Source organism: Miscanthus floridulus, chromosome 5, assembly GCF_019320115.1.
Source record: "Miscanthus floridulus cultivar M001 chromosome 5, ASM1932011v1, whole genome shotgun sequence".
Lineage (NCBI taxonomy): Eukaryota > Viridiplantae > Streptophyta > Magnoliopsida > Poales > Poaceae > Miscanthus > Miscanthus floridulus.
Window position 1 is genome coordinate 27,884,448 of NC_089584.1, and position 21,805 is coordinate 27,906,252.

Genomic DNA, 21,805 nt, shown 5'->3' on the forward strand with positions numbered 1-21,805 from the left:
CAGTGCAGGCCGGTGACCTCAGCGCAGTTCTTCCCGTCGGCGACCCCCAACGACGCCGTGTCCAGGTGAGCACAGCCGGTGACCTCAGCTCGCCCCTTCGTCGGCCCCAGTCCCCTTCCCGGACAGCGCCCCAACCCCCTCCTGGTTCCTCCTCTTCTCGTGGAAAGTGCCCCCACCCCCTCCTGGTTCCTCCTCTCCCCATGTGTCCCACAACACTGCCAGATCCAAATTAAGAGAGCCATGATCTCCTTCTATACTATGTTTGCTGCTATCGACTGCTCACTTTCATTTTACTAACTAAATCATGGATGTGTAATTTCCTCTACTGGAGCAGCAGGCTGTAGTCGTGATTGCCTGAGGCATACAAGAAGAAGGTGCTCCTAGTCGTGATTGCCTGAGGCGTACAAGAAGAAGGTGCTCCTTGGAGGTCGTAGTCGTGGTTGCTTGAGGCGGGCTCTGCCCTAATAAAAGCCGCACCATTCACAGGTTTTTGCCTAGCTGCTAATTCTTCATTCATTCCCAGTCTGCCGTGTTGATCTGTTGCTTATATATATATATCTTGTTTTGCCTAGATCGATCCATGATCTATTCTTGTGTTTATATTTTTAGAGTTTGTTTGGTCAGCTTCTGGTTCCCTCTAGTAAAGGTTGATGGATAAATCTTGGATTGATGATGATGCTAGGTAAATACAGTAACTTAATAGATATTGAAAGGGGTATACATAGGCTGAGTGGCTTTTTAACATAAACTTTCATGTAGGCATGGCAAGGCATATTTGCAGGGGGTAAACCGTTTCTTAGCTTTTGCATTTAGTAATGCAGCTGTTGGTAGCAAGATACTTTGTCCTTGTAGAAAGTGTTCCAACTCTTTCTGATATGAGGCTAGTGAAGTCCATGAACACTTAATATGTGATGGGTTTCTAAAAGGGTATAGAACATGGAATTTACATGGAGAACCCACCCCGTCTGTGAATCATGAGAACTGTGACATTGATGTTGATGGTGTTGAGGTTATGGATGATCCTGATGAAGATGATGATATCTCTGGTTTGCTTAGGGACTTAGCAGGTGGCTTAGATGATAGAGGTGATTTTGAGAAAAATAGTCCTGATCTAGATCCTTGTGAGGGACTAGTTGCTATTCAAAAGCTGGTTGAAGAGAATAGCAAGGATCTATTCCCTACTTGCAAGAAATATACCCAACTCCGATTTCTTATTCGATTACTACACACCAAAATGGCTCTAACTCACGTCACCATGAGGTAAATTATTTGTACATTCTCTCATTTCAATTATCAGTCCTTGATTCTATGGCTAGATAATTGGCTCATATTGGTATTAGCCTTGCTTCAGTCCTGATTTACATAGAAGATGCATTACTACAAGATCATTAATATGTTACCAAGTCACTTGTCTCTAAGTACTGAGAATATATATGCATTACTCATAAATATTTGCACCCTAAGTTCATGTGTTGTTCCAGAATGTCTCTAACTTCCCACTTTTATGTTTATAGAGCCCAAGATCTGAAGAAAATTATGTTGAGACAAATCAAGTTGCTGAATTTCATGAAGATGTTGCCTATGCAAATAACTCTAATGAGTATGAATACGTGCTTGTGCGTAGGACTAACTTAGCCCCACCAGTCCAGCAGCCCCACCGGTCCAGCAGCTCCCCAGTTGTGCAGCCCAACACATCTCCCGCAGCCTCATTTATGCAGCACCATCACTCTAGCCCCATTCCTACAACCACAGTTGTTCAGCCCCCTCAGTCTAGCCCCATTCCTACAGACCCGGTTGTTCAGTCCCCTCAGTGTAGCCCTGACGGTGCAGGCACATCAAGGAATGGTGATGCAAATCACATCTCACATGACGACCTTGTAATGTTCTCATCGCTTTTCAATTTTTTTTCTTCTAGTCCAATGGTGATTTTTTAATGTATACAATTCTCATAAATACATTGTTTGCTTCAGATCGGCAATGAAATTATACTCTATGCACTCCAGAGAGATGAACCTGTGGCCAAGGGAACAATTATTTCAGTTAATCCTGTCACCGTGCACGCAGGACAAGCTCTTGGAAAGAAGCACTGTCTAGTTGTTATCAGATGTGTGATGAAAAGGGATGCAAAGCTACCTCGCCCATATCCTGGTGTGGAAGAGATGGCTGATGCTAAGGACATGGCAATTGCTTGGCCATATAAAAGGGTAACAAACACAACTTGTCATTGTTTGTTTTTTTCATATGTAATGAGTGCCCAGATTTTCTAATCATTGATATTTCTAACAGCTCAAGGTCTGCAAGTCTAAAAAATCATCCCATGGAACAGGTCTGTAAAGCTCTAACTTAGCCAACATTTTAAAATTTTAGGATTGTGTTAGTGTAATTTAGTAGTGAAGAACTTACATATTTTCTTAGATGTGAAAAATTTACTTGTGCACTATTCCCAAGTATATTGTGAGTGTGCTGATTTTAAAATGTTTAGAATATATTCATTGACGTGCCAAAATTTTAAACCCAACAAAAAAGTCAGAAGGACCATAGTTATAAGGCAACATATTCAGTTTATAGGTTCTGTAACTAACAAGAGATATGAAGTTAGTATTGATCCTAGTGATTAGTGTATTGTATACTTTATGTAGCCTTTTTTTAGCTTGTTCCATATTCTTTAAGCACTTTTAATTGAACTTGTTGCATTGCCTTCAGCTTGTCTTTCTAGTGATCTAGCAATCTTAACCTTTGCCCAAAATACATTTTAAGCTAGTCGCAAAGCTTGGCAAGCATGCTGATTGTGTTAATGGAAAACTGAGTAAAGTTATTAACTGATCTAGGATGACAAATCAAAGTATCTTATGAAGTTTTATGTTGTGCCTTTTTTTATGAATTTCAACTTTTATTTACAGGTGGTGGGAGGAAATAGCTGGAAGTGGACTGCAGCCAATGATTGGATCAAAGTGCTCATGACGACGTGTTTTGGACATTTTAGCTATAGATGATAACTTTTGTTTGGCCTTACTAGAGGTGGATCATTTTGTAAAGAGTGAAAGCAAACTATGAGACATGGGTTGCCTAGTCTAGCATGGCATTTGGCCAAACTTATTTCATCTTAGCTTTTGTATGCCATGAATTATGTGTAAAATGGCATGACACATCATGATGACTTTAATATAACTTGTGAGCTCTATCTTGGTCCAGTTTATGTGTTCTTGACTGTATTGTTTGAATGTATGACATGGCAGTGTTGATTATATGGTTAACAGCTAAACAGTACAGATATTATGTGTTGTTTACTTGTATGCATAGTGAGGGACAGTGAGTCGCTATAAACCTATATCATCAGATAGTGCGACGTTATAAGTTTAGAAAAGACGTCAGACAGTCCGACGTTATATCTTTTATATAAAGTCAGACGGTTCGACGTTAAAAGTCGGTCCGACGTTATAGATTTTTAGCGTCGCCAGTATCAACGGCTAATATATCTGACACTATAAGTTTATAACGTCGGACCGTAAGTCGTTGAAATGGCTTATAACGACCCACCGTGTGATGCTATATTTAGGCTGTGGTGTAGTGCATGGGTTGCCCGACCTCCTCATGTCCCCATTTTATTAGATCAATCTCACCAATGGTTTAAGCTGCACTTGGTGAGTCTTTTTAGCACTCACCGGATTGCTCCAGTAGTCACCGGAGAGGTTTTCACTAGATCTATCTCATAGTGCACTGACACAGGCCGATTTTCAGCGCAATCACGTTAACTTCCTGTGCTCACTAGAGATGAGGCACCGGAGCTTGGCAACAGTGCCAACTAGGAACACGAGTTTTTCAAATGCGCTCACCGGATCTTCGGTCCACTAGGCAGAGAGGTTTTCACCAGATCTATCTCATAGTGCACTGACACAGGCCGATTTTCAGCGCAATCACGTTAACTTCCTGTGCTCACTAGAGATGAGGCACCGGAGCTTGGCAACAGTGCTAACTGGGAACACGAGTTTTTCAAATGCGCTCACCAGATCTTCGGTCCACTAGGCATGTTTTAGCTCACTTTAACCGATGTACTAACCAGAGCTGTCTGGTGCTACACCAGACAACTCATCGGTGAGTGAACAGTACAACGATTAGTTTTTCAGTCATGTTGGAATTGGGCCATTGGGAGCTCTCAGCTGCACCAGTTGAAAGGTCCTTGTTTGGTTTTGGTAATTGAGTGACAACCTAGGTGAACTAATTGTGTTTATGTGAGATACACAGGTGATTAGTCCATAGGTACATGTGTGTGAGCAACATATGCCATGAAGGTGAAAATGGCTTGGAGATGTTGCAAAGCTCACACATGTGATGATGAAGGAGCTTAAATGCACATGAGACATGACAATGAGTCATGTGATCAAGGTGGAGAAGATCAAGACAAGACTTGGCTTGATGGACCGGTTGCAAGCGTGAAGGGCAAGTCGAAGGCTTTGGAGTGATGGATCGCGTGGCGGTGAAGCTTGAGCAAGACTTGGCGCCGATGGACGATGGCAACGGTGAAGAGCAAGTAAAGTCAAGATCGATGAACCAATATGATCATGTGATGATATGAAGTGGATCATATCATTGTTGATCGTGTTGGTGCATGTGTTGCATCAACATTGAAGGAGATGGAATGGAATGCGCAAGGCAAAGGTATAACCTAGGGCATTTCATTTCATCGGTCATAGGTGTGTAGAGAAGTTCATGACCGGGTTTAGGATAGATGGCCGTACTATCAAGAGGAGCAAACTTGTTTGCATATCGGTCATCTAGTGCCACTTGAGTGATCTAACTTTGCATTGTCGCTAGGATCGAGTGGCGTGGCAAGTTAAGTGGCTAACATCCTTTGGGAAATGATTGTGAAAAGCTAACACACATACACTTGGTGGTGTTGGCACATTTACAAAGGAGGTGGTGTTTGCAGGGGTGAGATGGGTTTTGGGTCTCTCTCTCCCTCCCACCGAGCAAGCTCGGCGGGATTCGGCACTTTCGGGAAAATGGAATGCCTATTTTCTATTACGCCGGATGCAAATTCTTGTGGTTAGCACACTTGAGCAAGGGTGAAGAGAATGGAGGAGATGCCAGCGTCGGTCAAGTGACCGGACGCTGGATCCAAATGCACCGGACGCTGTCTGTCTGCGTCCGGTCGCGCTGACGTGGAGTGTAGCAGAAGCTAGAGTGTGACCGGACGCTGGCTACGTCCGATCATGTGTGACCGGACGCGTCTGGTCGAGGTCGGTACCTTACTGGAAACGACTGGACGCTGGGGGTTCAGCGTCCAGTCAGTTGAAAGCTGCTGCGTCCGATCAAGTCAAGTGACCGTTGGAACCGGGACACGTGGCCGTCTGCGGGCGACCGGACGCTGAGGTCCAGCGTCCGGTCAACACGACCGGAGCATCCGGTCGGCCCGACCATTGCCCAGTGAAGGGGTAATGGCTAGTTTAGCCCTTGGGGCTATAAATAGAAGTGGCCTTCGGCCATGGCTGGAGTGGAGCACCTTGGGGGACTTTGTGTCCATACTTGAGAGTGCTTAGGAGCCCTCCATCTCACACATACTTGATAGCGATCATCCGATTGTGTGAGTGAGCGATTCTAGTGCGATTGCATCATGAGGTTGCATCGAGTGGCACTAGGTGATCGAGTTGCAAGCCGGTGGTGCTTGTTACTCTTGGAGGTTGCCACCTCCTAGACGGCTTGGTGGTGGTCTCCGTCGAAGCGCGCAAGAAGCTTGTGCAGCGCTCCGGAGAAGTGCTTGTGAGGGGCATTGTGCTCGCCCCGCGGGAGCCGCGAAGAGCAACTCTAGTAAAGCGTGTCATTGAGCTACCCTCACTCAAGGGGTAGGTTCTTGCGGCACCCGACGTGCGGGCTTAGCGGGTGATGCTAATTAGCCGTCGAACCACCAAGTGAGCGGTCGACACAACGGGGACTAGCGTGTTGGCAAACACGTGAACCTCGGGAGAAAAATCATCGTGTCAACCTTGTTCTTCCCGTTGGTTTACATCCCCATTACACAAGCTTGCAATTACTTTTATACATATTAAGCTTGTGTAGTTGCTCTTGTAATTAGATAGCTTGTGTAGCTTGCTAATTACCTTCTTGCTTGTGTACCATAGAAGTAGCTCCCTTACGTGGCTAATTTGGTTTTAGTAACCTTGTTAGTCACATTGCTTAGTTTGTGTAGCTAAGTATTTGCGCTCTCTAATTAGGCATTGGTTGCCTTGTTATTGAGCATTGCTAGTGAGCTTAGTTAGCTTTGTGCTTTTGCTTACTAGCATGTGTAAGAGCTCCCTTGTTGCTTAAAGTACTAGTGGCATAGGTTTGTATAACCTTGCTCCTAGAATTGTTTAGGAGAGCTCTAGCTAGCCCGGCACCTTAGTTGCATAATTGTTATCTTTGCTAGGTGCTAGTGAACATATATAAAGAGGTGTAGTTTTGGCTAGACCGATTGTTTTAATTCCGCACTTATATCGGTTAGCCGACGCGATTAATTTTAGAAAAGACTATTCACCCCCCCCCTCTAGTCCGCCATCTTGACCCTTCACCAGTGGAGCTATCCGGTACACCACCAAGCTATCTAGTGCACACGTTTTTATTGCTACAAAGTGGCAACAACTAGTTTGGGTTGTGGCCTTATAAATAGACCTTGTGGCCGACCAAGGCCACTCTCTTGGAACCCCTTGTTGATGCTTACACCCTTGAGAGTTTGAGCAACACACTCCACTCACTTTGCTAACTAAAGATCACATTTGTGACAGATTGAGAGTGTTCTAATGCATTTGGTGGCTCTGATTGAGTTGATTGTGAGGGGTTTTGTGCTCACCCTGCGGGAGATTCACAAAGGGCAACTCTAGTGGAATCATAGAGGCTAGTTGGAGTGTCTTGATTGGTTGCCTTCTTGAGGCACCCACGGTGACGGTCAAGCTTGAAAAGCTTGCTTAGCTTGCGAAGCAACAATCGAAGGACTCGCCTCAACAAGGGCGTAGGTTACCAGGAAGCAATCGAACCTCGAGGATGAACCATTGTCTCTCACTTGCCCATGTGGTTTACTTCTCTACACTTGTAATTTACATTCATATACTTGTGCTTGTGTAGTTGTAGCTGCAGTTGCTTGTATAGTTGTAGCAGTAGCCTCTCTAGTTGAGTAGAGTAGTTAGAGTAGTTTTCCTATGTGGCTCAACTAGTTAGTTGTAGTTGCTAACCTCTAGTTTGTTTGAGTGCTCTAGTAGTAGTGTTAACCTTTCTACTACAATTGTTTAAGAAGCTTGTTTGTGGTGAAAAAGGCTAGGCAAGTATGGCTATTAGGATTGTCTCCTAGCTATACTGAGGGGCCCTGCTTCATCTCGGGGCATGCGGTGGCTCTACAGTGGGGGAGGAGCCAGCCTAAGGGGCCTGACATGCAGCCTCGAGGTAAGGGCTGGTCGGTGGCAAGGGGGCAGTCGAGATCTAAGTCTAAGTCATCAGAGATGATCTCGTTCTCCTAACGGCAAAGTTTGGTCCGACTCGTGGATGCACGCCCAGGGTAGAAGGGGTAATGTAAGGGAAGTGGGCGGATGGGGCAGATGTGATGCTAGTGACGCTGGGGGAGGAGGAATGGGAAAGGAGGACGGACAGGTTGGGTGGTTGTTGGCGCCGAGGTGGCTTTCGGCATGTTGAGTGAGGAGGAGGGGGAGGGACTCTTCATCCACGTATACTCTTTCCTTAGCATCTTCACTTGCTAGTTTTTCCCGTATGTAAATCTATTTGGAATCATAATTTTCTCACCCAGACTCTAAATTAGATGTTCTGTATATACATCTCGATCGTCTCAATAAGAGAAATGTAAGAGCGAAGTTCATTCCGCAATTCAACAAAGTTGAAAAAACACAACAATGAAGTCCATATTGCAATTCAATGAAGTTACAAAACCTGCCGGATCGGTTTTTGAAAACCGGCCAGACCGGTTTTTCCATGCAAACCTGAGTTTTTTAGGCGAATTCTAGATGCCAACAGATGGTAAATTGTGTAATCGAACACCTGACACGACTTGCAAATTAAACCGCTACGCCTACAACCCGGCTAGATCAGTAGTATCCTACGACTGGGAAGGACCGGCCACCTTTGCGTAGACGGACGACGCGCAGACCAATGCGAGCCACGCCCCTCCTTCGATGCCGAAGCCGACGTTGGACGCCGGCGCCACCACGTGCTCCACCGCGAACGTCGTGGCCTCCCTGCCTGCGATCGGCGCGTCGTCCCTGGACAGCCCCCGCGGTACGTGCGGCGGCAGTGACACCGGCAGCTCCTCGTAGCCTTCGTCGGCGCAGTCCGCGCGCAGCGGCGGCGCCGGGCCGGGCAGGCACCACGTCGTTCGCCAGCACATTGCTGTGCGCCGGACAACCAGGCAGCTTGCAGATTCGTTCGGGCACTGTGGAAACGCTAGCCGCAAGTACGTGGAAAGCCTGTGGCTACGTGATTTGATTACGTGAAGGGGACGAGAGAAATCAAAGCGTGCAGACTCAAGTACTACTGCAAGCACGAATCTAATTCGACCAATACATACAGGAAACAGTGGGGTCTCTTCTCTCTTGTACTCGGATTTGGTTTAGCAGTCGCGATATCAATCTGCACATCTCTGATTGACGTATTTCCTTTTTTTTCAAGCAAATATTGTCAAGCCAAAAGTGCTCCGCATAACTTTGCTAATTCTATAAACACATGTGACGTGAAGATGAGAACAATTTACTCATTTTGTTTCACATTACTTCAACTCATCCTATATTGGCACCGTTCGGCTTGCTGAAACTTGACTGAAATTAGCTGAAAAATACTATTCTGGCTGAAATATTGTGAGAGAAAAAACATTGTTTCGGCTGAAAAAAGAAGTCGAACAAGCCAAATTTAAGGTAAGCCAAACAGGACCATTAAAGTTATCTAACTTTGACCAAATTTATTAAAAAAATGCACGGTCTACAACATCAAATTAGCTTTATTAAATCGGACTTACTAGCACCCGGACGGTCCGATCTAGAGCGCTAGCGTCGGATGGTACCCGTGCAGCAAGCTAGTGAGCGCCCCCTACCAGCGTCAGACTTACGAGCGAGCGCCTCAACAGCGGGCCCGCGCGCGGGGAGCTCACGCCCCCTCCCTCTTCCCACGTGCATCCCCATGTGCAACACCCCGATCTACTTTTAAAACATTCAGATGCAACAGTTGCAACGTAAAAAAAAGACAGATGAAACACTTGAAACATGCCTCTTAAACACTTGCAAAAACACCTGAAAATCACTTAAACCATTGCAAATATTATGCAACATCCAGAAAAAGACTTGGAACATATGTGTGAAACAAATATAATATCTAGATAGACACGCTTGCCACGTATATATAAAAAATAGATGAAACATTGAGAACAAACGCTTGCAACATACGTATACAACCATTGGAACATATGCCACATCTTGATCTACTTTTGCAAAATCCATACGAAACACTTGAAACATATATCCGAAACAACTAAAATATTTGAAACATAGGCTTGCAACATGTCTGAAAAACGCCCTGAAACATTTAAAACATAGCGTCGCCGGCGACCATGGCATACCTGGTGGGGAACTCGCAAGCCTCCCCTTCCTGTCGACGGCGCGAGGTGGATAGGGGCGCAGGCATAGGCCTCCCATGCCCCCCCCCCCTTCCGTGACGGATGAGGTGGATGGCGGCGCGGCGCTGGATGGTGGTGCTCCCGATCTCATGCTGGCGCGAGCTGTCACTGCTCCGGTGGAGAAGGCTGTAGCGGGTCTGGCGCGAGCTGTCGCTACTCCGGTGGAGAAGGCGACCGGTGAGACGCAGTGGAGAGGGAGGAAGGCAAGCGGCCGAGAGGCGCGATGGAGAGGGAGGAAGGCAGGCGACCGCGCTCGGGCACGGTGGAGATGCTGGGCGTCGGGTCCCCGGCCGCCATGGAGAATGCCAAGGCGCGCGGCAAAGAGCGGTGATTTTTTTCCCAAAGAATGGAAACAGCAGGCTAGGGTTAGGGGCGAACGGATGAGGAGCTACAACTATTGGGCTGTTGGGCTGATGTTGCGGCTCGCGAATGGAAACGTCTGGACGAGCGGACATCCTCGTCATAGCATTTCCATTATTAAGGCCTTGCTTAGGCCCTGTTTGGTTGAGCTGTGGCTGTGGGAAAAAGCTGCTGTGGGCTGTGAGCTGTGGAAAAGCTGCTGTGGGCTGTGAGCTGTAGAAAAGCTGAAAGCTGTTTGGTTAAACAAGTATAAAATATACCTTTTATCTTTATCTCTCTTGAAACAACTATGGAAGAGCTTTTTATTCCACCAATTTCGAAAAGCAGAAAGCCAAAAGCCAAAAGCAGGGTCAACCCAGCTTTCAAAAATGAATTACGGAAAAGCAGCTGCTTCTGAAAAAGCACCCTCCAAAAGCAGCCCCTTTGGTTGGGCTTTTGGCTTTTGGGGCCAAAAGCCAAAGCCAAAAGCCCAACCAAACAGGGCCTTAGTTTCTTCCCCTAAAGTTTACTCCATGTCCCATCGAATGTTTAGACACATGCATGAAGTATTAAATATAGACTAAAAACATAACTAATTGCACAGTTTGCGACCAATTTGTGAGACGAATATTTTAAGCCTAATTAGTCCATGATTTGACAACGTGGTGCTACAGTAACACATGCGCTAATGACGGATTAATTAGGTATAATAAATTCATCTCGCGGATTACTGACAGATTCCGTAATTTGTTTTTTTATTAGTATCCGAAAACCCCATGTGACACCCCTTTGTGACACCCGATGTGACACCCCAGAACTTTACGCCTTGGATTTAATCAAGACCTAAATTCTCCATATATCATATTTATTTGAGCATATTTGATGTTAATATATTTTTTATAGAAAACTTAGTCCAAGAGAAAGGATTTGACATAAGACAGCCACAAAGGTAAAGTAGTATCGGTTTGCAGTTTCGCAACAGGTATCAACATTGATTCTACACCTCACACACAAACCCGTGCTGGTCTGCATATAGTAGCAAAACAAAAAGGCAAGTAGTTCTTCACTCAACATGGCGATATGATGCATAAAATACGTATCATACAAAGGGAAATACAAGTATATCCTCGACTGAATCAAACAAACCACATAATTTGATAGGGAGAGGTAGCAGTGGCCTGAACCTTGTTGATGCTATTCATTGCGTTCAGGTTTGTCGTAAGCAGCTATATTCTGAGGTTCGCACTCCGGGCTGAAGGACCGCACAAGCAGGGCTGATGTTAAGCTCATTGAGATCGCTCCGCATGACGCCCACCTGAGGCTCCTTGGGACTGTTATTTTCGGACCTGAACAATATACGCATGGGTCAGGCAGCACAAAGGTTTAACCTCTGATTCTCTCGAAGCACACTGAGGAAGTGAGGAGACAACAAACAAGGTTTATCGGCTGCTACGATGCATTGAATGGCAGAACAAAAATACTTAAAAGCAGGTGATTAGATGGATCGGAGTCATGACCGTAATGAAGGCGGCACAGCACCCACAAAGCAAGGGCACCACCAGTGGAGAAGATGCCAGCAGTCTGACTCATCAACCGCGAGCAAGGCTTTGACTCGGGCCGCATCACCTCCCCTTCTGACCATCCCAATGCATTCCGGAGTGCTATCCCTATCCTGATCTTCTTTGGTGCACGGATTCAGCTTCTCTGCTGGATTTGACAATTGTTCTGACTCTAGAGCACCTTTCTACACTTTCTTCCATGAGAAAAGTACTGAAGGAACAGAACCTGTCTTTAACAACAGAAGTCTGAAAGGATCACGAAACGATCACAATACACTAACTCATGTATTGTGTCATTTACTGAACATATTTTGCTATATACCTAGAGAAAATTCTAAAAGAATCAATTGATTTGCAAAAACAAATCCACAAAATAACATTTGAACCCATTGCATTCCAAGGGAAAGAAAAGAGAGGAATTTAGGAAAACTTGGTTCAAAGACAGTGAAAGTTTTATCAATCAATTGTTCTATAGATTTTATTAAGGAGACAGGATCATGTTGGTGTTTGTATTTCTTAACGCATACAGAAATAATCCGCAAACGCACGGAATTACCGTTGTAGCATTTCACTCAGAAGTATTCAGGGTATCGTATTTCCACGAGGAACGAAGGTGTAAGAGTCTCTTAAGCTAGTTCACCCAAGATAACAAGAATAAGAAGAAAGATAGCTTGGGTAGTGAGGTTTTCTAATGATAGAGAACCTAAGTTAAGATAGCTTTACCACTATAGACTTACTTCGGGCATCGGATAACACTTGGTTTGCCAAGCGTTGCCGGCCTACAGCTCTATGCCGTACCCGGACGTGGGGGATTACAAGGGACGGACATGACTGTCACCACCTGCCGCCAACCCCTCGACCGTAGAGTACGAAGCAAACGAAGGTAGTCTCTAGCCTAGACACCACGTCTACGCTATTGACTACTACTCTAGCGTGATCAGGGTTATCCATCTTTATTAGGGCCCTCTACTAGAGTATTCGTCACAAAGACGAATTGGGGCTTCACAATTACTAGCCAATATTTCTCTCATGCCTTTTCTCGTTCATGGTTTGATATTCTGGTGTCCTAGGCGTAGAGGAACCACACCAATCCATCCAAAATTTGGTGGTTAAACTCTACTGTGGTGACGATACTGTAGGGAAGGTCCTACGGCAAAATAGCTCAATGCCAGAATGATAAAAAGCTTAACACCTCTTATTTGACTTTTTCACTATTTTGAAATACGAAAAAGATCCAAATCCAAAACACAAAGGTCGTCTTATTCAAAACCTCAATCATCCCCTCTCTCCCACTTCACACCTCAGAACGCACTGTTCTTATAAAGAGAAAGGCGCTTTCCCATCTTCTTAACCCTAAATGAAATGGCTGAGGAGAAGAAGGTCCCTTTTGGGGTATCCCCGTGAAGAGATCCAGTGGAGACGGGGTGGGCCTGTAGCTCAGAGGATTAGAGCACATGGCTACGAACCACGGTGTCGGGGGTTCGAATCCCTCCTCGCCCACAGCCTTCCAAAGGGGGAAGGACCTTTACAGCCTCGAATCGTTGGCAACGAACATTATAAAACTGCGCAAAGAGTTAAGGAAACTTTACAACGTTACAAAGAACTTCACGACATTATCGCAATTCTTGGATTGGATGAATTATCGGAGGAGGATCGTTTAACTGTAGCAAGAGCACGAAAAATCGAGCGGTTCTTATCACAACCGTTCTTTGTGGCAGAAGTTTTTACTGGTTCTCCAGGAAAGTATGTTGGTCTTGCAGAAGGACTGACTAAAGAAATCCACCTAAGCCATAAGTTTTTGTTACAGCTGGCACACCTACTTGCAAACTAGAAAATCTGATTATAGTACAAAGTGGACTAAGTCTTAAGAGAGATAAGCCGGTCTTTATACACTGGCCCTACATCGAATTCAGTCAGTGGCCAAATGAGATGCATTGTAAGCAATTCCAGTCCCAGCTACTGAGGTGGTGTAGTCGGCCCTACCTATGTATTGAACAAAACCAACCCTGTAGGGTTAGGCTCGCCAGCCGACTGATAGCAGCCAAATGTCCTCCTTCTCGTACTCCCCCTCCAGCAGTCATCACCAAGACCTAACGAGAGATCTCTCTCTTCCTCCCTTTTTAGAATGGATCACCGCCTTTGTTCTGTACGGAACGGATTGTCTCCATTGCCCTCAGCCTGTCGGTCGGCCCGGGCGCCCAGAGGTGTGGTATGTACTCTTAGAACATATCTTTCGATAGTTTGACGAGTTCTTCATCAATGATACACTTGCTGAATTCATTGCAAAGCCTTTCATCGGTGTCTTGGTGGGACACTTTTATCCGCTTATCTTTTTTATATCATATTCTTTTTTTGGCGGAGTGGAAGCACTTGACGAGGCCTCTACGACAGAAGAGCCCTGTTTCTAGCCGGACGATTCCATCAAATAAATGACACCCTGTAGGCACGGTATAAAGAAGATGCTACTTAGAAAAAGCATGGGCGAACCTGCAAGTAAATAATGAACAAGACTAACTTAAAGTAGAACTCACCACCAAAGATAAACACGAACCTTGCACTCCAAATAGTACTAGATTCGTCGAGGTACAAGTGAACAGGGAGCCGACATTCCCGGCATTTGTTCCGCTTGGTGTACAAAGGGGCCCCGGTACACAAGTGGAGGTATCCGACAATTCCAGTACTTCTCCATCTCTTTCTCTTCCTCACTCACTCCCTATACTAAACTTAGCTAAAACTAAAAATAGGAGTGTAGCTCTTCTCTTCTTGTCACATGGTGTTGTCTCTTGTGTTGTGTTTCTTCCTTGATGATGATATGAGGAGGGGAGAGGCCTCCTTTTATAGGTGGAGAGGAGGGGGTTCCTTGGAAAATGCTTCATCCCTTCATGGAAAGCACCAAACCGACCTCCAAACCGTCGTCTAGGTGCACTGAACCTAGACGACACCCTAGGAACCGACGTGGGTAAGGCGGCATATGTCAACACGCGAAAGATGGGCCCGAGAGGCCCCAGTGGTGGTGCGGGCGCACCAGTGGTGCCACCGCCCCAACTGTGCCCAAATGGCCTCATCTTAGGTGGGATGCTTCTTTTGAGCCTCTAGGTAGGTCCTGCAAAGTTTTGCGTTGTTTGGAGTTGATTTGATATGGGTTTTGGCCTTTTTTCTCCACCTCATTAGGCCCTGATTTGCCTGGTAAGTGGGCCTTCTCCCCTTGGGCTCATGTCAGGTGATGTTATGCCTTATTTTTTTGTGTACTTTTGACACGTTTCTTGTGTTATCCCGATATGTCCTTCTGCAATTGATGAATCACCGAAACTCGTGGAACTTTGTTAATTATGAGCTCTATTTCTAAGTTTGGTGTTCATTTGGATGGATTTTATATAAATATTGGCATTAAAAGTGTGAGTTAAGGACCGCCAACGGTTGGCAAGTCCAAAGTTGACAGCTTTCAATCTCCAGTGGTGATGCTTGTTTAAGAAAATATGAATAGCAATTGACAAGCACTGATTGTACTAGTTCTCGAAGCAGAAAACAAATTTGTGGGCAATATGCTACCTCCCAATTACAATAGGTATCAGTGAGTAACATCGAGACACTATGCAGCAAAATACACAGGCTAATGTGCAAATCACATCAAACAAAAGCAGTATGTAAATGCCATGCTGATCTAAATGCTGAATATATTGCAACTGAAACCACAAATTGCCACACTGGACTTGCAATTTGAGCATCCCAATCTGGATAGTTACAAAACTAGCAATTTTGAGTGCCGATCAAGGGAATTCCCATTTTCTTTGCACCTTTCAGTTCAAACTCTTTGAATGTGAATGTTGCATGTTAACCCCCTATGCTGCCATTTTGGCTTCTATACACGGGTTCTTGCTGCCTCAGCATTTTGTTTGAGCACCTAGTGTGCAAAAGGAACGCCAATTTTCAGTGGTGCTCATCCAGGCATTGTTTCAGACACCTTATGGGCAAGATTGGTGCAGTTCTAGCAGCAAAATGGATTACTAGACCAAACAGCTAACTGTGGTTGCAAGGGACAATCTATGCACGGGCAGAAGGGCTTATGCTTAGATGGAGCAACAGGTGAACAGAAGCTCTACCTGTTCAATGATCCGGTAACTGGCCGCGCCCTCGCCGCACTTCGCTTCACCTCCGCGGCTCCGTGATCGTCGCCTGAGAGACCACCGGACAGGCTGGAGACGCCGACCCGATGACTCTCTTGCTGCCCGCGTGCAGTGCGGGCCGGTTGTTGATGACTCCACTACCGACCACACGCGCAGCCTGAGTAGCGCAGTTTTCGCTTGTGCCTGTGGTGTGCGGTGGCGGCAGCTGAATGGAAGATCGGCCACCAACGGCGACGCCAGAAATGTCCAGTTAATATGAAGTGGTTTACAGAAGATATGTTGCAAACTGGGTAAGCTAATTAAAAGTTTAAATAAAACCCTATTAGATGAAATAATAGGAGAATATGACGGCCAAATAAATAGTACAACATGAATGTCTTGTATGTTGATAGACTGAAAATAGTAATTACATTTAGTGTAGCAGATGTTGTAGCTTATTAGGAGGAGAATGTGGCACTTAGTAGGATATGATATATGGATAGCTTGCATGTAAAAGCAACTCCAACAGACTTTATATCGTTCCTAATTGCTAGGAATAGAGATTTTGATGAAAAAAATAACCTCCAATAGCTTTTTTAATTAGTTATCCAAATATAGTCACTTTCTATTCCGGATTTCTAGCAAGCCAAAGATAGAAAAACGAGAATGACTCTCTAGAGTGCAGAGTGAAAAGATATAGAAAACAACTTTTATGCAAATGATTCTCCAAATGGCTTTCTAAATTCCACTCTCTAAATCATCATTTGGAATCATTTGCATAAAAATCATTTTCTATATCTTTCCACTCTCCGACAGTTTTTCTATATGAGATGCACACTCTGGAGAGTCATTCTCGTCTTCTATTTTTGGTTAGCGAAAAATCCGAAATAGAAGATGGCTATATTTAGATAACCATTTAGAGAAGCTGTTGGAGGATAGTTTTTCACCAAAATCTCTATTCCTGGCATTTAGAAAGGATATAGAGAGCCCCTTAGAGTTGCTCTAAAGATTAAAAGATAGTGGATTTGATTTTTATAAGAGATATAAATACTCAATCATTTGTCCTAAGATAATTTTTTTAAAATTAAGCCAAATTTTGCACAAAAAAACTAATATTTGTTACATAAAACTAGTATAGTTAGAACATGAAATATATTTTCATACTTTACTTTGAGGTCAAAGATGTTAGTACTCTTTTATTTAAAATTAGTTGAACTTAAAAAAGTTTGATTTAGGACAACTAAGTTGATTTATTCAGGTATAAAGAGAGTATATGCACGAGTAGTGTCTCAGTTATATTAATATAGATTTGTATTGCAAATACCTTTCAGTATGAGTGTATGAAATTTATTTTGTAGCAATTAAAGGAATTTAAAGTATTACTAAAGAAGACGTCCTTTAAATCTTAAGACATCTACATGCCACTTCTTCAACATAGGATTATAGCCATGTCATGCTACGGCCTTAAGCTACAGAATGCATATTCTGTATATATGTATATGAAGAGTGTCTTCTGGTAACATTAACACATGACCATTGAAGGTCAATTGGCACCCTGTCCTGACGCTCAGAACAACACCAGAACTCCAGAAGTAGCAACCCTCCCAGAAACAAAGACAAGCTCATTCTTACGTCAAAAAAAAAGGAATAGAAAAACATGTAGAGGCAGATGACACAAGCATATCGTACGACGTACTTCGCTGCCAAATGGTACAGCATGAGAATCTAGAACACAAGCCTAAGGTTGATTGTTTCAACCAAATAACAAGTCCCAATTTCTTAGGGGCCAAAAACACTCGAAATCTGACCAACTTGAACGCCCCTGAACCATAATACCCCTCAAAACTAGGGTAACAAGCATCCCCACTACATCGAAAAACAGCATGTCTAATCACATCCTATCCTCTCTTCTGCGCGGGGCACAGGTTATGATCTCATCGACCCTGAGGATCATCTCAGCGGCCTCTGTCGCAGACAGAAGGATGGCCTGCTTCACCTTGAACGACTCTTGAATCCCCAGCTTTTGCATGTCCCCAACCTGCGGACCACACAATTTAACTAGTATCAGATTCTGTAATAGATAATTTGTTATGAACGGAAAACTCTCGTCTTTGTGAACTTACGGTGCCTGTGATGACATCAACTCCAGCAGTGCAGTTCTCTTTGTGGTGCTCAGCTCGGAGCTGAGAGATCAACTCAGCGCTATCCAAACCAGCATTATCAGCTATGATTGTTGGGATGGCTTGCAGAGCACGCGAGAAAGCATCAATAGCATGAGATTTCTTCCCAGGGGTCTTCCTTGCAAGTTCATCTACTTCTTTGGCCATCACCATCTCAGGCCATCCGCCTCCAAACAAGACACGGGTATCATTTACTGTCTGGGACAGCACACACAAGGCATCATGCAAGGACCTCTCAGCCTCATCAAGTACATGCTCACTGCAGGGATGCAAAAGCAAATCAATTTATGGAAAGTTGAAATGCATAAATGGAACAAAGTAGTCCTACATGATAAGTAGTTAAAAACAAGACATACCTAGCCCCCCTTAGGACAATGGTGCAAGCCTGCCCCATCGCAACCCCAGAGAAATGAATTAGCCTGTCCTCCCCAATCATAATCTCTTCAATGACCTTGCAGTGACCAAGCTTAACAGACTCTGGGTTATCAAAAGTTGATGCGATCTCACCACCAGTAACAAGAGCTAGCCGTTCAATTCCCTCAAAGTCAGCATGCTCAATTGCAAGTATGCCAGCGTCAGCAAAGAGTTCCTCAGGGAAGTTATAGATTAACTGTCTGTTGACGAAACAGTTGATTCCGTGAGCTATGATCTTTTGGACTTTCTGTCTCATTTTCTGCTTCTCAGCAGCTTCGATATCTGCAACCTTAGACATTGAATCCACCCGGACCCGTGCTCCATATATCTTAACTTTATCTGTGTCCATAGCAGTGTTTGCAACCAAAATTTTGGCATTCTCAATGCGCTTTGGCTGCCCAATGCCAATTTTCTTGTCAAGAATGAACCTATATATAGAAACAAGCACATAAATATTAGGATCATTTTCTGTTGGGAACTATTACATAGATACCTGCAAGAACTACTTTGAAACTACTACCTGATTAGAAACTATTAGATTAAAGACTATCAATGATGAGATTAACACAAGTCATGAAACACTTTCCAAAAATATAATTAATGAAAGAACATGCAGTTGATAGAAAAAATGGCACATGTTTGATTAAGGACTAGTTAAGTAGCCAAAATGTCAAATCGATATTCCTACTTTATTTGGCTGGTAAATGAGCAATTGATCATTTAGAAAATGTAGCGTTAATGCTAACTGGTTAGATTATTGATAAAAAACAGAAATTAATTGAATTGGGCTCTTAGGTTGGACTGATTAATTGACAGAAAGAAAGGAGAACATGGTGCTAGGTGAAAGAATTTGCATGCAGCCCAGTGCTGTGTGGTCAAAAGAATCAATTGATAATTTTTCCATAAATACATACCCTTCGTCCAAAAAGGAATCCTTAAGAGATCCTCCAGGTTTCTTCAGAATTTGAATAGATTCCAAGTTGGTGCTACCCTACCACCATTCAGATAGAAACCAGTCAATACTATAACATCATCGAATAACAACATGACTGAGTAGCTATGAAGTATGAACCATACTTTTTCAAGAGTTAAAATTCTACAGATAAAGATATCAGAGTTTAACGTAAATGATAACCAACTTTCATTAAACTATTTGTATACCTTAAGCCTCAAGACAGCATCAACCGCAAGTTCAGCAAAGTACTCCTTGTCTTGGGAAAGTATTTTTGAACTAAGAGTAGTCATAGCAATATTCATGAGATCAGTTCTGAACTTATCTGCAGAAGAAGGAAAAGGATATTGTCATGAGATTGATGAGCATGATGGCATATTCCTGAGAGAATCCATGAGATGCAAGAGGAAGTGAATTTGAATTTATATGAGATTGAATATTACTCCAACATAACAAATTCTCAATGACGTCAAATCCTATGTGCTATGCAAAATACATATATATTGTTAAGGAAAATAATGGCTCAAATAAGCCGATGTCTTATGAATACTGAAAAATTATGCTTTCTAACCATGAGATTGGGAAAATAATTCACCTGTATTTTCTTTGTTGTCCATGGTCTTTTGTAGCAAAGTATCTCTGGCACATTCGAGAGCCATTCTGTACCCTAAAATTTACAAAATGAATTAACCATTGGAGACTTTGAATCCCGTCATAAAGTACAATGGTTGCAGTTTTGCAGCAGTGCTCTAGAATGCATACTGGTAGTGCTCCAGAATGCATACTAGTTAGCTCGGTATAAAACAGGCTACCCAAGACAGATTAGAATCAGAACATCAGTGCACTGCCAATACATTACTATTACTAAAAAAAAATTGGTAGATTAATATGAAAACGTGAATTGTAAAAAAGAAGGAAGGCGCATCTCAAATTTTGAATGGCTTAACAGCAGAATCCATCCTTAGACCTTGTATTGTATGCCTGATCTATTTGATTTGTTACTATGGGATTGATGCAAGCAAAACCAAGTACCATGACCTGCTACAATAATTACCAAGCTTTCCAATGTGAAGGATGGAAAAGCATACTATTAACCAGAACGCATTCAGCAAGTAATACCTGCAATAATAGTCATCGGATGAATTTTCATGTTAATTAACTTCTCAGCCTCCTTCAAAAGTTCTCCAGCTAGAACAACGACAGAAGTTGTCCCATCACCAACTTCATCATCTTGAACTTTCGAGATGTCTAACAATCATTAAGGAGTAACTGGCCTTTCTTTCAGAAGGAAAAAAAATGAATTGTACAAAAGAGGGCCCAATGAGGTCACAAGTACAATATGAAGTTTAAGATCAATACCATGAAAGATCAAGAGAAATTATAAAACCTCAAGTCCTCAACCCCAACTAGGTTGCAAGTTCTACTTGTTTGGATCATTGGGTGGACCCAAAACATGCTAAAATGGCATGCCATGTAATTAATTTAGGTTGGGGGCGGGGGGTTCCTATTACCACCTTACCAACACTATCGTCAAGCAGTAATCAAATTGACAAAGGATACCAACAAGGACCTTTGCAGCAGGATTGTCAATGTGAAGCGACTTCAGAATGGTAGCCCCATCATTTGTAACAGTAACATTACGCCCTCTGCCAGTTGATTGCAGGATCTTGTCCTACATAAGCAAAAAAAATGGCACTTGCAAATTTTCAACAAGAAAAACTATAACGAGTGAAAAACTGGTATCATTCATGTAAAGTGCAGGGTTTCTCTGCAAGACAAAAACAATATGTTTCAAAAGCATACCATTCCTTTTGGTCCCAATGTGGTCTTAATCAAATCCGCTATTGCCATGGCCCCAATAAACGATGCCTGCAAGGACATGGCGTTAGCAAATACTGCCTCCATTCAGAAGAATCAGAAGGTACACAGATCAAAGTGTCATTCGTTGTGGACCCTCCCCCAACCCACACACATTCTATTCATTTTACAAGCTGAAGTGTAAACAATATCAGTGTATTCCTTTGCCGCTCACCTAAATTTCTTTTCAGTAAAAAACATCATCCAATAATTCAAAAAGAAAAGAAAAACCTAAGCCGTTAAAAGTTCCCAAATGAGTAGCAGAAGCACGGAACTGTACTCATTTACAGAACACCCACTGAAACTAACCGCACAAGAGTAGTGAAGCACTTGCGCCAGTAAAGCACCCCAAGAGAACAGCAACCAAAATACCCTAGAAAGACTAGGCGTCAGCGCCACTAAGGTTTCTGGTTTGATAATTCCCACAGATCATGCCATCACTCAAGCTGGGGAAGCGCCGCAGAACGAAACAACTAAACCTAACCTAACAAAGAAACCGCACGGATTACAGCAGTCTTACCATCCTGGCGCGCTCGCCCTTCTCCTGGACGGCGTCATCCTTGAGCACCCTCTCCATCTACACGCAGGGGGTTGGAGCTCACTTGGAACGACCGGTGGTGCTATGTAGATGTGGTCGGGAGAGAAAAACAGCCGATCCCCGAGCCGCGGAAGGCGGCGGCGTTGGGGTTTAGCCGACCTGAGGGTGGATGGAGATGCCGCTGCTTCTGAGCATTCCGTGGGCTGGGCCGGCGGTAGCGGTT

At 43.8% G+C, this 21,805-nt stretch overlaps 1 protein-coding gene across 1 annotated transcript; it reads right to left on the minus strand.

The window, feature by feature from the left end:
- Positions 1-17,287: 17,287 nt before the first annotated feature.
- On the minus strand, positions 17,288-21,772 carry LOC136449739 (T-complex protein 1 subunit beta). The gene is made up of 10 exons (XM_066449904.1): positions 21,565-21,772; positions 20,991-21,056; positions 20,748-20,859; positions 20,307-20,435; positions 19,783-19,854; positions 19,397-19,512; positions 19,150-19,226; positions 18,178-18,663; positions 17,765-18,080; positions 17,288-17,679 (listed from the first exon to the last, which is right to left on the minus strand). Exons 1-10 carry the CDS (start codon positions 21,619-21,621, stop codon positions 17,533-17,535), a joined length of 1,578 nt encoding a protein of 525 aa, XP_066306001.1. The 5' UTR covers positions 21,622-21,772; the 3' UTR covers positions 17,288-17,532.
- Between the last annotated feature and the right edge of the window lie 33 nt (positions 21,773-21,805).

Coding starts and splice junctions, on each gene's coding strand:
- LOC136449739 (XM_066449904.1), bottom strand. CDS start 21,621: ATGGAGAGGGTGCTCAAGGATGACGCCGTCCAGGAGAAGGGCGAGCGC. Junction 20,860..20,990: donor CATTGGGACCAAAAGGAATG/GTATGCTTTTGA, acceptor TTGCTTATGTAG/GACAAGATCCTGCAATCAAC. Junction 19,855..20,306: donor TCCGATGACTATTATTGCAG/GTATTACTTGCT, acceptor TGTAAATTTTAG/GGTACAGAATGGCTCTCGAA.